At 36.1% G+C, this 16,926-nt stretch overlaps 1 protein-coding gene across 3 annotated transcripts in view; it reads left to right on the top strand.

Annotated features, from left to right (window-relative positions):
- Positions 1-14,590, top strand: part of LOC145664872 (homologous-pairing protein 2 homolog) — a 134,025-nt gene extending 119,435 nt beyond the window's left edge. For all 3 annotated transcript variants that reach the window (XM_081731917.1, XM_081731916.1, XM_081731919.1), the window contains exon 4: positions 14,032-14,590. In XM_081731917.1, coding sequence (XP_081588043.1) covers positions 14,032-14,286 — 255 coding nt within the window. In that variant the 3' untranslated portion in view covers positions 14,287-14,590. The remainder of the gene's footprint in view (positions 1-14,031) is intronic.
- Positions 14,591-16,926: the final 2,336 nt, after the last annotated feature.

The raw sequence follows: 16,926 nt of genomic DNA, 5'->3' as shown, positions 1-16,926 counted from the left end.
ATGTTCAGCCGTAGGAACAGCATGCTTTAGAATTACAGAATCAATTCGACAGCTTTCCATCTATGTTGTATTGTTAAATACTTTTACTGCCAATTTGAATGTTCCCAGAATATGCCCTTGTTCGCTTATCTTTGTTGGGTCCAAAACCAAGAAGTAATTTATCAAAAACACACCGAAATCAAGCAGGCTGCAACACGCAAGAATATTTGAAAGCATTCTGCAGGTTTCTGGTAGCATGCAGATCACCCTATCCATCTTTTGTATACATGACATGAAACTTATGACAAGGATTTGTACATTTAAAGTTTTTTTTGAACCCAGAGAAGTGGTTAATCAATGCTATTAATTTAGAAAAGAAATTTCAATATTCGCATACTAATCAATGTAATGACTAATGACATACCAAATAAATTTCTCCTGCATTCTGCAGGCACATTTTCAAAATTAAACTCCCATTTTGTGGTCCATATCCATTTCACCTATAACTGAATTTCACAAGAAGTGGCGCTTGTCATTATCTTCCTCCGAGCTGCTCATATATATAATCATTTGTTTGTTACCTCGATTTTCAAATTAGGGGCCAATACTAATTTAAATTGCTATTTAAAAACAGTAGTGTACGCAGAATTTGGATGTTTTAAGCTCCCAAATGTATATAGTTTCAGTATTCATATATAAATATCTTGATATGGTCAACGTTTATCTTAAACAAGGTGTTATGAAAAAATAAAGTTAAAATCTGAAAACCCCTTTTGCGAACGTCACTGTTTAGAGAAACCATTTAAAGCTAAATTTCATAGCAGTCCTACCTTTTCATTTTTGCAAGTAAGACAGGGCGTTAAAATTTTCAAATCCGTACGCAAGTAGGGCTTAAATCACTAAAAGTGTAAGGGTACTAAAACTGTAACACCTGTGCGGAGTGATTCACTTAGAACAAGATTCTGTCGGTACTTGATGAAAATGTTTGTAAGAAAGGGAACTAATAAATCTATAAAAGTAACATAGAATTTTAAAGCTAGGGAGTCAATTTCTGTAGATTTTCCACGTCGTGTAGAAGCAATGACTAATTTAACCTTTTCTCTGTAAATGAACTTGATAGATACTTTTGATCCTGCGCCTGGAATACTGTAGGAAGATAGTCTAGAATTTCAGGACTGTTCATGAAGAAGTAGGTTTGACATATAGCTGTTCATGATAATTTGTGACACTATGGATTACTTGCTCACCTACATACGTTTGACGTACGGAATCTAAGCTGAGAGATGAACTTCTTCTTTTCCTGTGTGCGTTCTGCATTATTTTTGATTTGTACAGTTCCTGGAGTTTCTAAGTCGTCATATTGGTGCGTTTTGCTACGGGTTGTGAAATCTTGGATGCGGCGTTTATGTATGGTTAATAAGTACACTTTGATTTCTTGAATTTGCGATCCAAAATGGCCACCTTGAAGTTGTTCTTTCGTGTAGTCTGGTATGAGACTGGTGTAATATTGGTATTGAATACAATATGTAGCATTCCTGTCGTGACAATATTTTAAGTAACCACACGAAACCGTGGTTTAACACGTTTTCCCCAGAAGTTCGTAAGAAATCCTTTGTAGCATTGATGTTATTTAATAAAATAGCCCACACTTCGTGAGTTGTGCTAACTGGTTCTATTTTCTTGAAAAGATAGTGTACTGTCGAGGTACGTTATATGCCCTGAGAGAAAATTACTAGCAGATGGTTCGCCACGAATGCATATTCTCAGAGTCAAGAGGCCACGCATTCATAAACCATAACCAAACCAAGGTATCTACTAGGTAAAACATGGAAAACCTGGAGAAGTCAGGAGGAATTTTATAATTTCTGGAAAAGTCATGGAATTTTCTGGAAATTTTTGGTAAAGTTAGATTTATTTAATTGCTTTTACATTTTATCTGTACAATGTTTGGAAAACAACTTTTCGCTACAGTAGAAGTCATACAATGAAGGACTTCTGAAAGGAATTGGCAACTCTTGCATCTGGAGCTCGTGGTTTCTGATGTCCACGTTAAAAAAATTATCATGTCCAGGGATGTAGCTAGACTATTGCAACCGGTGACTCTCAATAAAGTCTTAAATAACACTTGTTCTGATCTTGTTAATTTTAATGTAGCCGTAAGTTAGAGCCTAACTATGTACGGTTAACTCTAATTTATAATATAATGTGTACCTACATTAGTTAGATTTAAAACTCCTATTCTGTTTTCTCCGTATTCCATTTTCAGAGCAGTTTAACGTTCCGCGTCTCTCTTGTGATGTTTATTGTTATTTTGCAGTTAATATCTTGAATATTTTTGATATAGTTGTAACTTTTTAATAAGATCATTTTTTTCTAGCGATTTCTCACATTTTTATAGAAAACGTGAATGTAGTGGACAGAGCTCAACGATTATTACCACACTTGAATGTATGCCGATTCAGTTTCAGGTAATAATCGAGAACTATCTTGTAACAACTTTAAAATTGTTAAATCATTTCTGAAAGATTCTTTGCTTGGAGCTAAATTAGCTTTCTTCCAAACCGTTACTGCAGACATTCAGCCTTTTCTTACGAAATTTCAGTCACTCACCAATGCTTCCTTTTCTTTATGGTAAAATGCATAAACTTCTGAAGTCCCTTATGATTAGATTTGTGGTTGAAGCAGCAAGTTCTGAAGACATGATGAAAATTTGCGTAGAAGATGGTATAAAGATCTGTGTTCGGCTAAGCAGGTTGATATCGGATTTGCAACACGTACAGCATTAAAGTCAGAGAAGTTATCTGAACTGGATATCCTTCGTTTTTGGAGGAATTGTTTGCATATTTTAACAGGTTTTTGTAAGAAGATTTTGTGTAAATGCCATTGAAATACAGACTTACTTGGGCCGCGGCGGCTCAGTGGTAGAGCGTTCACCTCTGGTGCTTGCGGTCCCGAGGTCGATCCCAGCCCCCGCGAAGTGAACTTTATAGTGGACAAACACCGTTTGCGTGGGTTTCCTCGGGGTTCTCCCGTTTCCTCCCACTTTCTTCATTCCACCATTTCATTCATTACTCATCATCACCGTCTCCTTTAGCCTAACCGGCATAACCGTGGGACGTAAAACAAAGATTTCATTTCATTTTTTTTACAGACTTACTTATGGTATTGCATGCCTCTCCTGATTCAGTTTTAAACAAAACACCGTAGCATTGGAAGTGCTTGTAGAGAATCATCATTTGTCTGGCTCTGCTGCTGATGAAATAAACAACTCTACAGTGAAATTTGTATTCAAGATTTAGTTATCACAACAAGGAAGAATTTTGACGTGACTAAGGATTATTTAGATCACTTGTTCTTCATTCTTGACAACACTAACACCAGCAACAACTTTTCATCGTTTGTTAAGAAAATTCTAATGTTATCACACGGAAACGCTTCCGTTGAACAGTGTTTCTGATTGAATAAGGAGTTTCTGGTGGATAATCTACACGAAAAGTCTTTAGTTTCGCAGAGAATAGTATATGACGCTGTCACGTTCCACGGAGGTGTTTAGGCAATGTCAATCTTAAAACAATTAATTCATGCAGCAAGAAATGCAAATCCCAAAAGGAAAGAGGCTCTCAGAAGGAAGTAGACAACAACAGAGGCAAAGAAAAATCGTTCGAAAGAAAGAGAAAGAGAGGGCAGCTGCAGAGTTGGAAGAACTGAAAAAAAGAAGAAAAACCCTTGAGAAGGCAGCAAAAGAAATCAACGAAGTTGATGAGCACATGAAAAAGCTTAAGAGAAATTCCAGTAACGTGATCATAATTGGAAATCTCATGTAGATTTTGGTGTTTTAGTTTGTAAAAATATTCTATATTTAGTATTCTACATAGAAATACTAAATATAGAATACTTTTATATATTCTAGAATACTAAAATCCAGAATATTTGTCAGTATTTGTATCTCGCAACGATATTCTTATTAGTATCCATATATCTGTGTGTATTTTCGTGTATGTATTAGTCTTAATTCATGTCTTGGAATAATAAAAAAATCTAATAGAAGTAAATCACTTGAATAGTCCAAAATGTATTGAAATGACGGCTTACGGTTATGCCGGCTAGGCTAAAGGAGACGGTGATGATGAGAAGTGAATGAAATGGTGGAATGAAGAAAGTGGGAGGAAACGGGAGAACCCCGAGAAAACCCACGCACACGGTGTTTGTCCACCACAAAGTTCACTGGACGCGAGCTAGGATCGAACCAGGAACCCATGCATCAGAGGTGAATGCTCTACCAATGAGCCACCGCGGCCCGTTTGAATAGTCCAGTTCGTGTAACTGAGTATACCTCACAAGTACGTGGTATAAAATGTAAAATTTTTATACGCATTTTTGTGTATTATTATGTGTTTTGTCATTCACAATTTTTATATTTAATATATATATATATATATATATATATATATATATATATATAGTTACATTGAAACAAGATGCAGAGGTGGCTAAAGGAAGATGGAGCGCCATCAAAAAAAGATTGTATTTAACAATATTGTTTTGCCAGGAATGAATAGGTATTTATTTGTTCATATTTTTATAACAGCTGTCGCAGATATTATAAAACTGCAAGTGTTTAGAGAATAGCGGTTACTTAAGTTCACTAAAATATAATCTGGAAATTTTTTTTTTGGTCTGGAAAAGCTGGAAAAGTCAGGGAATTTTATTTGTCTGAAATAGTAGACACTATACTAAACGTTTGGTAAGCAATTTACTTCTCTTGTTAAATATGATGGCATGAGTCTGACTCAGCTTGCTGAATAGTTCGATGTTCCCTATGCTTCAGCATTAGCCTACTTGGCGGGAGTGCATTTTTTTTTACTAACAGGTATTTGTAATTTTGTGTACGGTATATTTGCAGTGACAACAGTCTTATGAGAAAAAGAGTAACCACTTGGTAGTGTTATTTAGAAAATAAATTGAAATCCATACCATCAACAAAATAAATAAATAAAGCAAGTAAGAAAAAATAATAAAAAACATAATCTGGTAAACTATGAAAAAAATATTTAAAAAAATACAAAATAATGGAACTAATAATTGCAAAACTGGAGGAAAAGGTTTAATTCTTATCACTAAATTAAAGAAGCTACTTAGGATAAATATTTTTGTCACTGATATGTTTGTCTGTCATCTAAGTTCTTCCTAATGCAACCAATTTATTATACGTTATAAAATATATCACGAAAAATACGCAATGTAGTTCTGTTGGCATACACATTTCCTAAACAAAATTGGAACTTTCTCTCTCTCTCTAATGTATACCTGTGACCAGAAAGCAGTACAGAAAGACTAATTGAAATACCTATTCTTTGCACGAAAAGAATAAATTTGTGCAAAATATTTGAAAGGTATAACTAAATTAATTTTCTTTCTCGTAAGATGCATGTATTTGAATTGAAATTAAAAATATAAAAGTCTAGCTCGGCCGAAGTGCTAACTACTTTCCAAAATTCACCTGAAACAGTTCAAATATTTTCCCGTGATAGTGAGACAACTTCGTATTTATTGAGAAAAATATTATAGAAATTGCTTCCATCTCCCATTCAACGTAGAAGAGAAGTTTTCGGGAACGCTGAGCTCTTCCACTTACTTTTAATAAGGAGTTCATATTTCAATTTTCAATTCTAACTCGAGAGCTCCTGAGATATTGTATTTTGACATACATTTTAAACCCCCTCCTTCCCTCTTAGGATACGTATTTTAATCAAAGCTACGCGATAAAAATCTCAGTTCAATTATGGACAGAGTGGCACAAGCGTTTCAGCGCAGACCTTCTCGTTCTGCTCGTCGCCACACAACCACCTTACACGTAACCAGTAGAACTGTTCAATGCATTTTATATGAGGATCTAAAGTTTCCACCATTTAAAAATTCATGTAGAGTAACAACTCTTTGTGATTTGAACAAGCGGAGTGAACTTGGTAGGAAATTGTTGCCAATGATCTAGAAAACAACGCGATTCCCTCATAGTGTGAAATCGATGTGTATAGACCATACTTTTCAAATAGCTCCATTGAAAAAAAAAAATGTTGATAAATCAGGCGAGGATCAAAGTCATTCAGCGTTTCCGAAATAGATATGTTGTGTAAACATTCCTCGGATGGCTGCCATTGAATTTCGTGCTATGTGGGCTGAAATTTGAAAAAAATAATAAATAAATAAATAAAATAAAATAATGCTTTTGTTTGAAATCAAGAGACATCAAAAGAAAGGTTTTATTGAAATATGTTTCTAAGCGGGCTTAAGAGTGGGAGTAAATTTTTTGCCAAGAATTGGTTATCTTAAGCATCCCTCAATTTGACAGATGAAACTCGGTACATAGAATCTTCATTAAACCAAGAAAATACGTGTTTCAACGTTTTCGAAAATTCACTTCAAAAGGGGAAAGCGGTATCCTTTCTATAATATTGAAATGAAATGAAATCTTTAAGTTTTACGTCCCACGGTTATGGCGACTAGGTTAAAGGAGATGGTGATGATGAGAAATGAATGAAATGAAGGAAATGGGATAAAATAGGAGAACCCCGAGAAAACTCGCGCACATGGTGTTTGTCCTCTACAAAGCTCACATGGCGCAAAGTGGAATCCAACCAAAGACTCCATGCACCAGAGGTGAATGTTCTACCACTGAGTCACCACGGCCCTATTATAATATTCAAAATTTTCTTTCTTTGTTCAGAAAGGGTCGACTCCAAAGATTCGCTTAAGTTGGAAGTTGTAGAATTTGGTATATAAGCTGTTAATTAAAAGTAATAAAATATGCTTCAGCGGTTTGGAGGGAAGAAAAAAAAATAAGAAAACCTCCTAAGCGGGTCATTTCTATATTTAAATCCCCCCTTTCTTTATTTTTAAATGCCGAATGTAGGATTTGTTTTAGATCGAGGTGAAGAAAGAAATTCTTATTTAGTTCGGTAAAGAAAGTCTTATTTAAAAGTAAGGAAGTACACTTTTCAGTATTTCCAAAAATTCTACTTCTAAGAATAGGAAGATCATTTCTATAATATCCGAGTTTCCCTTTCTGTATTCAAAAAATGCTCAATCTATGGATGCCCAAGTTAGAGGTATGAAATTCGGCGTATAAACTCTTAAAATGAAATGAACGTTCCACGATTATGCCCTTTAGACTAAAGAAGATTATGATTAAAGCAAGAATGATGATGATGATGGAAGAAATGGTGGAATGAAAAAGTGGGAAGAAGCGGGAGTAGCTCCGAGAAAACGCAAACACGATGTTGTCCACCACTAACTTACTTGGCCGGGGATCGAACCAGGGACCCCACGTATCAGAGGTAAGCGTCCTACCACTGAGCCACCGTGTCCCCATATAAACTCTTAATTAAAACTAAGGGAATGTACGTTTCAGAGTTTTCGGAAACTCTGCTCTTAAGGAACTAAAGGGGAAGTTTTAAAAATATTTACATTTCTCTTTCTTTATTCATGGTCCTCACCGATGTGGAAAATCTGGAAATTGGAAAAGTCAGGGAATTCAGCTTTCTCGTGAAAAGTTCCGGAAAAGAGGGAATTTTAAGTACAGATTTTTACTCCTCAGATTTCATTTCTCTTTTTTGTTTTACTTGGCTATTTGGTAGAAGATATTTTGCAAAATAAATTAATCTACCTACACAACATGTACATGCATAGTAGATGTGGTTGGGAAAAATATAGTTGCTTTTATATATTATATAAAGGCCTGCAGATTTGTAAATCATGATCTGGGAAACGTAAAAATGTCAGGGAATTCGTACTCGCTAAATAAGAAGGAACCCTCTCATTCAGAAAGTGCGAAATATCAGGATTTGTTTAAGTTGGAGGTATGCTCTTCATTATACAATCTATTCATTAAAAATTCATGGTTCAGCATTTTCGAAAAATTCCGAATACGAAGTGGAAAAAGGCATTTTCTAATATTCAAATTTCCGGTGTGATATTTATTAACTAACTAACTACATGGCCTATGAAACTCGGAGTTTCAATGTCGCGCTCTCCATTGACTCCTGCGCCTAAGATTATCCTTTTACCTGCGCCTAAGTCTTCCTAATGGTCGTTTACCGACTGGATTTCTAGTTTCTTTGTCAGTAAAATGCAACTTTATAAATTAAAGAAAAGAGAAAATAGGTTTCGTGGACAAGATTCTAAACCATGTTAAAATGAACATATTAGCACACGAGTCCGTTACTTTATCCACTTGACCAAGAGCATTTTTTTTTTTGTCACATTTTACGATTGCTCTCTACATATTTGTATATTTACTTGGAGGCATGTTCAAGTGGTATATCTCTATTAAAGAATAGGCCTGAACTCTGTAACAGAACGGAAGGGAAATAATTTCCCTTGTAACCAGACCAGAGAGACGTAAAGATTTATGTTCGACATTTTGGACCTATACTCTGGAAGGCAGTCTAGGTTTTTGTGACCAGAAGTGTGCTATCCCGGCATGTGCCTAGTGTGAATGATGAAACTCCACTAGAAACTTCACTCAGAATGACCTCAGAAAGCTATTACATCTTTTGGTACGAGTGATCCCACTGGGAATCGAACCCGGGACCACTCGTACCAAAGGGAAGACCATTAGTGACTACGCCACGCGGGTCTAATAAATATAACATAACGTATATCTTCGTTGAGGTTTCCCACTAATTGTGGTTGAAATCAATCAAGAATGAGAAGTGAATTAAATGAAAAACGAAACATCACGTGGATTTAGTTTGAGATATAATACTTATTCGTATTATTTGGGATGAAATTAGTCAGAGATAGGGGAAAAATTCATCTCCATCTTTCAAAACATATTTAACGATTATTATCAAAAGTTACTGATTTTCATAAACATTGCATATGCTTTCTTTGAGACTCCCTAGTACTCTCCATCTTGAAAGAAGAAAAGTTGAATTAAATTTACTAAAATTTACCAGATCTGTATGGAGTATTGGATTTTATGGTTCAGAGACTTGGACATTACGGAAGTTAGAGAAGAAATATTTAGAAAGCTTCGAAATGAGGTGTTGGAGGAAAATGGAGAAGATAAAATGGACAGAAAGAGTAACAAACGAAGATGTTTTAAAACGGATGAGAAAGAAGAGGACACTCTTTTTTTCTAGCTATCATCCTTCGTATTAAGGCCAATTAGATTGGACACATCTTGTGAACAAATTGTTTCCTTCATACTGCCATAGAAGGAAAGATGGAAGAAAAGCGAGAAAGAAGAAGAACACAAATGATCGATGATTTGAAAAATAAGAGGAAGCTGAAAATCGAGAAACATGGAAGAAATATTTCTAGGCTCAAACTGAAAATAGAATTAGTCCCAGGAGCTGCCAAGTTTAGGAGTATGTTTCTGGGTAATTTTAAAACAATCCGATTAAAAAGAAATGCGGTTCGTTTTGTTTGAGGTTTAAAAATTACTGGTTTTGGTTGTGGTTGAAATCGTTAGAGATAAGGTTATGAAGATTTCTAGCTCAACATTTGTAACTTTTTTTTTTCAAGTGGACACTACTTTTATTAATACAAAGAGGACCATACGCTTGTCCTCTTTGAAAGCAAATTTATTTTATTGTCAGCATGTACCAGCATACTTACATTTTAAAAATAATATTGATTACAACATTCTTAAATGTTATAGTGGTTGGTTGGATTAGGACATTTTAGCGTATCTTTCAGCATTGAGGGTGTGTGAAACGTGGACTTCGAGCTTAACGGGGAATACGTACCACATAAGCTGCCATCGGGAAACGAACTCGGGCCTCATGCACCGAAAACACGTACGCTGACTATCGCTAATTCAAATAGTATTTTCTATTATATATTTGTTTTGAATATTCGGACAGTTATTCGTTATCCGAACAGTTATTTGAATAACGATTTTTTTTGAATATTCGAGGAATCCATTATTCGAAAATTCGAAAAATGAATTAATCGAATTTTAGCAATGTTAACGCTAATTATATAGCCACGAGGGAGCTTAATTTTATATGTGTTTATCGCCATCAAAGGCAATCTGCCATTATTGCCGGGTTACTTGCCGCAACTGAGAAGCATTTATACTCCACAGTCTTCAGCTAACCTCTTTGTCTTTACATACAAATTTTCTTGTTTTGATATCGTCCATCAACTGTAGCCTCCTTCGTCGCCCTTTTCTCTGTTTCTCATGATATAATTTTTCTTAGTCAATGACCCAACTAGCTTCTCTCCCTCTTTTCAATTACATCTAAACCTGTTCTTTTCTCCCTCACCATTTCTAATACCCTCTCATTCTTTTTTCTCCATTCTGCTCCACGCCCACATTTAGAAAGCTTCTAGTCGTTTTTCATCATTTTTGCGTAATATCAATGTTTCTGGCCTATACAGTACAATACTCCACAGGAATCATTTTATGAGTTTTCCCGAACTCTTTATTCAAGGACCCAGAAAATAAAATTTCTCCTAAACGCTTCTTTCGCCATTCGTATCCTTGCTTTTATTTTACGCTCACACTTTATGTAATTACTAAGAATAGTATTCAGGTATCGAAAACTATTTACCTGTTGTATTTCTTCCCTTCCTACTTGTATATTTGACACCGCCTGCTTCGTTCCAATCACCGTTGCTTTTGTCTTTCTAATTATTTTCATCCCATATTCTTCCAAGGTTCCTACTAGTTAGTGAAGTCAGGGAAATTTTATGAAATATATTTTTCTGACATTTATTGTACACCAATTTCAGCTTAGCTAACCATTATAATACCTATTTGGTAAGGTAAGTGGAATGAACGTATGAGCAATTGATAACTATTTGTCTCTATACAATAAATGTTCTCATATATATATTCTTTATTTATATGTTATTGTCATTTGACACCTATCATGAAAATCAGGGAATTTCCTGCCGAAGGCCAGGGTAAGTCAGGGAAATAGATTTCTTCAGATGAGTAGGAGCCCTGTCTTCACAGCCTTTCATGAAGTTTTCTAACATCTTATTGATTTTCTTTTCAGATTTCGCAACAAGCGTCATATCATCTGTAAACCGTATACACTTAATCATTAAACCTTCTATCGAAATACCATCTTCATCATGTAGGCTCTTTTTCACTATCTCTTCTAGATAGGTATTAAATAATTTTGGCAAGAGAGAGCATCCTTGTTGAACTCCCCTTCCAATATCACCCTCATCTGTCATTTCCGCCGCTATTCTAACACTTGCTTGTTGTTTCATATATATATTTCATATAAGACTTCGATCTTTCCATTCCAATCCAACTTTCTTTAGAACTTCCAACAACAATTCCCAGTTCACACGGTCAAAAGCCTTTTCAAAATCAATAAATGCAACATACATTTCTTTGTCTTTTTCTATAAACCTTTCACCGATTATCCTTAATAATCTAATTGGGTCTCTTGTGCTCTTACCTTTCCTGAACTTAAACTGTTCCTCCTCGACATTTTTTATTTGTTCTTCTATACCTTCTGTTCAGTATTCGAAGAATAATTTTTGCTGCCTGCGATGTGAGACATACATCTGTAGTCTTCACGTTACTCTGGGTTCGATTTCTTAGCAATCGGTATCATGACTGTCTAAAGAAAATCTTTTGGCCACTCTCCTGTTTCATATATTTCATTGCAGAGTCGCAACATTTCTTTCTTGTTCTGTCTCCCATGTTCTTAATGAATTCGATTGGTATATTATTTACTCCGTTTTCTTTCCAAGAGGTTTTTTTTTTAATTTTATCCCAAAAATTGAGTATCTCACGAGATCTTTATGTTAGGAAGATGAAACTTGGTATGTAATCTAATTTTTAAAAACAAGTTGTGATACATTTATGACATACAATCAAGAAAAAATACTGTGGAAGTAAGATATATCGAACACTCTAGGAGGCGGGAAAGGGGCTACATGTAAAAATAATCGAATGTGACTGATATTAGTGTCGAATCCATGGTCTTTGGGATTACTGAAAAGAATAGTGACACTCTTGATGCAATTTAAGTCCAAGTTCAGCCCCCATTGACAGGAGGAGGCGGGTGAGAAGGGGTGAAAAATAAAATGTCCAAAATGACCGAGATTAATGTTGATTTAATAATTTTCGGGGTCGCTAAGCTGTTTGGTGATGGTTCCGATGACATTAAGTCGGAGTTTAGTGAAGAACGTGCGTATTAGCTGGCACGGGAATTGACAGGTGCAACGCCAAAGGGGTTACTCGTCGTTATTTATTCCATTCAGTTCTTTATTTTCAAATATTGTGCATAAATATTATTCTTTTCGTGCGAAGCCGGTAACCTCTGCTAATTTAATATAAATGGAATTGAATAAAATTGTACGTTAAATGTCACATGGTTATGTCGTATAGATTAAAAGAGACGGATGAGAGATGTGAATAATAATGGAAAAATTAGTCGATTAAGAAAGTAGGAAGAACAGAGGTAAACACTGTAGCACTGAGACAGTATTTAGTTGGCAGATAAATGCAATGGCGGCACTTAGGAAACTAAACTGAATGTGAAAAAGTATATGAATAACAAATGGAATCAAGTTTCTCAGACTATTCAAAGTATCAACCTCCTTTGTCTTCGTACAGCTTTGCACGAACTAGAAAGTAATGGAATGACTTCTGGAAGTCCTGAACTGTAATGGTGTTTAAGGTCCTCATTACTTCTCTCTGGGTGGTGAGTGCATCGTCACAAAAGCAACTCTTCAGAGGTGTTTTTAATTTAGGGTAAAGGAAACAATAACAGGGATCTGGCGGGTCTGCGGTGAATGGTTACACACAAACACTTTTAAACGCTGCTTGCAAACTAGAGCCTTATTTTGCAACAGCTTCTTCCAGTGGAGTCCATTCGGATAGTCCGGTGTGATGCTTTTCAGCAGATGTTTCAGAATGTGGACATAAATGGCCGCAGTGACAGTTTAACTACTCAATACGAATATCCGGTGAACAATTCCTATGCTGTAGTAAAGCGCAGTCGGAAGTGTCTTAATTTTTTTGTTTTGATTGGCTACTTTTTTGTGGGTTGGGTAAGTTGAGAATCAAGACCCTTCGACTCATCATTTTGCACTTGATTGCTTTTTGGATCGTACTGGAAAATACATGTTTGCTCATTTGTAAAAATATTCTAGAGGAAAATTTACGGTAGCGACCATCAGTCTCTGGCAGTGATGGAGTCTTTCCAGTTTTGCTCCACCGTCAAAGAATGGGAAAGAAACGTGCACACAGCTTGTCTTACTTTGCTCTTTTATTATTTGGTGTAGTCTTATTCACGCTCAGGAGGTCTGATATTATTCTGAGACTTACATTTCGGTCATTCAAAATGATATCCAGACATTTGTCGAACATTTTACTTGTTCTGTTAGATGTGCTTGGGCCTGGGCACTTATCTTTCACAGACCCTTTTCTAGCACTGAGCACAACAATGAGAAAGGCAATTGTCTCCATAAGCCTTTTTCAACATGTCGGATGTTTCCATGGAGTTTGCCCCAAACGCACACAGAACTCTGTTACATTATTCAAACGGTGATGAGTTATCCCAATAACAATCTTGTACTTAACTGTGTCACTCGCTTACTTGGGACTGGCTGAGCTGAAAATTTTGCACAATTCCAAAAGACCACACGAAAGATTCACCACTATGAAAGACTTTCATGCCGATACTACTCCCCCTCCCCCCAAAAAAGTGTCGTTTCGTAATTGACGCACTGTATATTTAAGTGCAATAGTGGCACCCATCCTGCTGTTCGTGCCGTTTTATACATAGTTCACTATCTTTTAATAGAAATGAGTGCAATTTTCTCACGACACTTGGGTCAATACCTAAAATTCTGTTTTCTGTGGTATCCAAGTTAAAAGGTATTGAAGCACCTGCTTTAATTTGAACATATATTTGCATGTGTCGTGGATTATCAGGTTACGTATATCAAATTAAAACTTACATAAATCTGTCTACAGTAATCAGTGTTGTTTTGCTTGTAATCCTGAAGTTAAATAAACTAATTCAATACATCAAGCAATACATCAACGCATTTATTTTTATGCTGTTGCAGCTGGAAGAGGTGACCAGCCAAGCCAAGAAGAAGCTTAAAGATTTGTCTGGAAATATCCAGAAGGTATCACCTGCTGAAAGAGAGAAAATATACAAGGAACATGAGCGGATGGTGAAGGAATGGAGAAAGAGGAAAAGACTCTGCATGGACATTGTGGATGCTATTTTAGAAGGTTATCCCAAAGATAAGAAAACATTGTTCGAAGAAGTTGGTATAGAAACTGATGAAGATGCTCATGTCTCGTTACCGAAGTAGTTGTCGGGAATTTACTATGTGTTGTTAAGTGTGAAATGAACTTTATGTTTGTTGTTTGTAAATATTTATTTTATTTTAGGAACTTGGTTACAACACAATAAGTGAAATTGAACCTCATATTCTGAACTGAAGAGACTTTCCATTATATGTATTATATCTGAGTTCGCATTAACCTGATAGATGATTTGAGAACTCTTGTTTGATTTTTGTTGTCTTGTGTGTACCTATGTATGTATGTGCATATGCCTGCGTGCCTGTCTGCTTGTTTGTATGTATCAGTCACTAAATTTTGCTTCCAACCCTTTATTATTATTATTATTATTATTATTATTATTATTATTTGATTAATTGTTGTACGCGAATAATTTTATCCTGAGACGAAAGCTTAAATCTTCTGCTTTCCGACAAGTCTTTCACTTTTCAATATAATCCCCACTGGCGTCGACGTACTTACACCAACGATGCACTAGTTGTTGCATGCCGTCGGTGAAGAGTGAGGCCGGTTCCTGACGACACTAAGAATGCACTACTATGACCTCCTTTCAGATGTTTCTTAAGCTTTAGGAACAGCCAAAAGTCACAGAGATCAGGTCAGGACTGTAAGCTGGGTGCGGCAAATCATCCCCTAACTGAAGTTTCTGTAACACGATAGTAGTCTCGCATCTTCTGTGGGGTCTTGCATTGTCATGTTGAAGAGGACATTTTTGTAAGGGTGAACTACGCAGACGGTGCATGCAACTTCGTTAATGTGTGCATCTAGCGATCAGAGTTGACAGAATCAAGAAATCAATCTCACCACACTATCACTCTCCCAAAAGAAGGCGACCATTACTTTCCCTGCTTATGGCTGTGTTTTGAACTTTTTAGGACGGAGAGAGAATTGATGTCTGTATACACTGATGTTTAGTTTCGGGCTCGAAATGATGGGCCAAGGATTCGTCCCAGTTGCGTGACGCATGCAAAAAGGTATTTCCTTCGGTATTGAAATAAGCGAAAGTTTGCTTATATGCGTTTTTCTTTTATTTCCACTGTAAGCCGTCGCGAAATCCATCTTGAATACACTTCGTTGAACCCAAGCTCGTCGCGTGTGATGTGATTCACTGTTCTGAGTGATTTGGCAGTAATATCTGCAATCACTCTCTACTTAATGCGCCGATTACCGCGAACCAGTGCATCAACCTGTCCCACTTTCTCTGAAGTAGATGCAATTTGTCTTCGCCCATGCAGTCCTTATCATGTAGACACTATGTGTTTGGATTGTCTGTACGCAATCCAAACCTACTTGTAATATGCCATTACAGTCTAATGTGATGATGTTTTTAATAGGAGGGTGCCCGAAATTTTTTGCACCGACTGTACTTGACGTTTAACAAAAAATTTCTGGCTGTTCATATAATGCGTAATTTTGTTTGTTATTCTATTTCAAATTAACATGGAAAACTAAAAAATTCATTACGAATTATAGTTTCGGGAGTCAATACCTTTATTTATATATTAAATTAGTTATAAGTCTTGTATATGGATATGTAAATGGATTATTACAATTCTTACGGTGTCAGTGCTATCTGAAAATATAGGTCCACCATTGGACGGAACTTTTCAGATCAAATAGCCAATCTAAAATTCGACAGAATTTTCAGGACCACCCTTCACCTCTCTTTTAGATACCTAGGTCCTTCTAAAATCTAGTTTAATCCAGATTTTACCAAATTTTATTCGTTTCAAAGCCCCACCGCCCAAAATGCTTTGTTTTGATTGGAGGATTCACCCACGCTATGATATTAGAGCGCGATTATTCCATTCCATGCCTGAAAATCTTGCTGACAACAGCCAGACTCGAATCTTCCAGCTCAGAAAAACAAAGGAGCTAGAAAAGCTGCAGTAAAAGGTAAAACTAATATAATAGTTGAATAACTACCAAGCAGGAAGCTAAGGAGCCATAATTTGCTAGATTTTCATAGTTTTTCTTTCAAATGGCGACCGTGACAGGATCTGTTGCCCTGGAAACAGCGGTTTCTATGGCAACGGACAAGTTTTCTTTCAAATGGCGACCGTGACAGGACAGTTACCATGGAAACAATTGTTTTCCCTGGTAACGGATCTGAAATTATTTATTAAACACTGTTTAGGATCGAGCACATATTGACTTGGCCACAAAAGGTGTATAATTAAAAAAGGTCACAGTGAGATTAAATAATTATAGTCATTGGCTGTTCTGCTATCTTTGTCTCTCTCTGTAGAATGAGGGAAATGTAGGAATTTGTCAAAGTGAATTCTAAAATTTGAAAATGCTGGAAGTTGACCCAAGGAGGGAATTAGATAGGAGTCCTTTAATTTACGAACAGTACCTGAATAGTAAGTTTTGTTAGTCTGTAAGTATATAATTGCATGTGTGTTTATATTGTGTCCTTTTTGTATGGAAGCTATGGCAACCAATAGAGAAGTTGTATCATACGAGAACGCGGAAGTCTCATGCACACAATGTACGTTAGAAAGTAATGAGAAAAGAGCTCGCGTCTCCCGTAGGCTAGTGAGGTGTCACGAGTGTGGGCTGAAATGGATTCATTTCAGTTGTACCAATTTAGAGGATACTGCTGAAAATGCAGAAAAGGCCCGGGCTGGTGAGATAATTAAATACTG

Source organism: Thermobia domestica, chromosome 11 (assembly GCF_964235325.1).
Source record: "Thermobia domestica chromosome 11, izTheDome1.hap1.1, whole genome shotgun sequence".
Classification (NCBI taxonomy): Eukaryota; Metazoa; Arthropoda; class Insecta; order Zygentoma; family Lepismatidae; genus Thermobia; species Thermobia domestica.
This window is presented reverse-complemented; position numbering and strand designations above follow the sequence as displayed.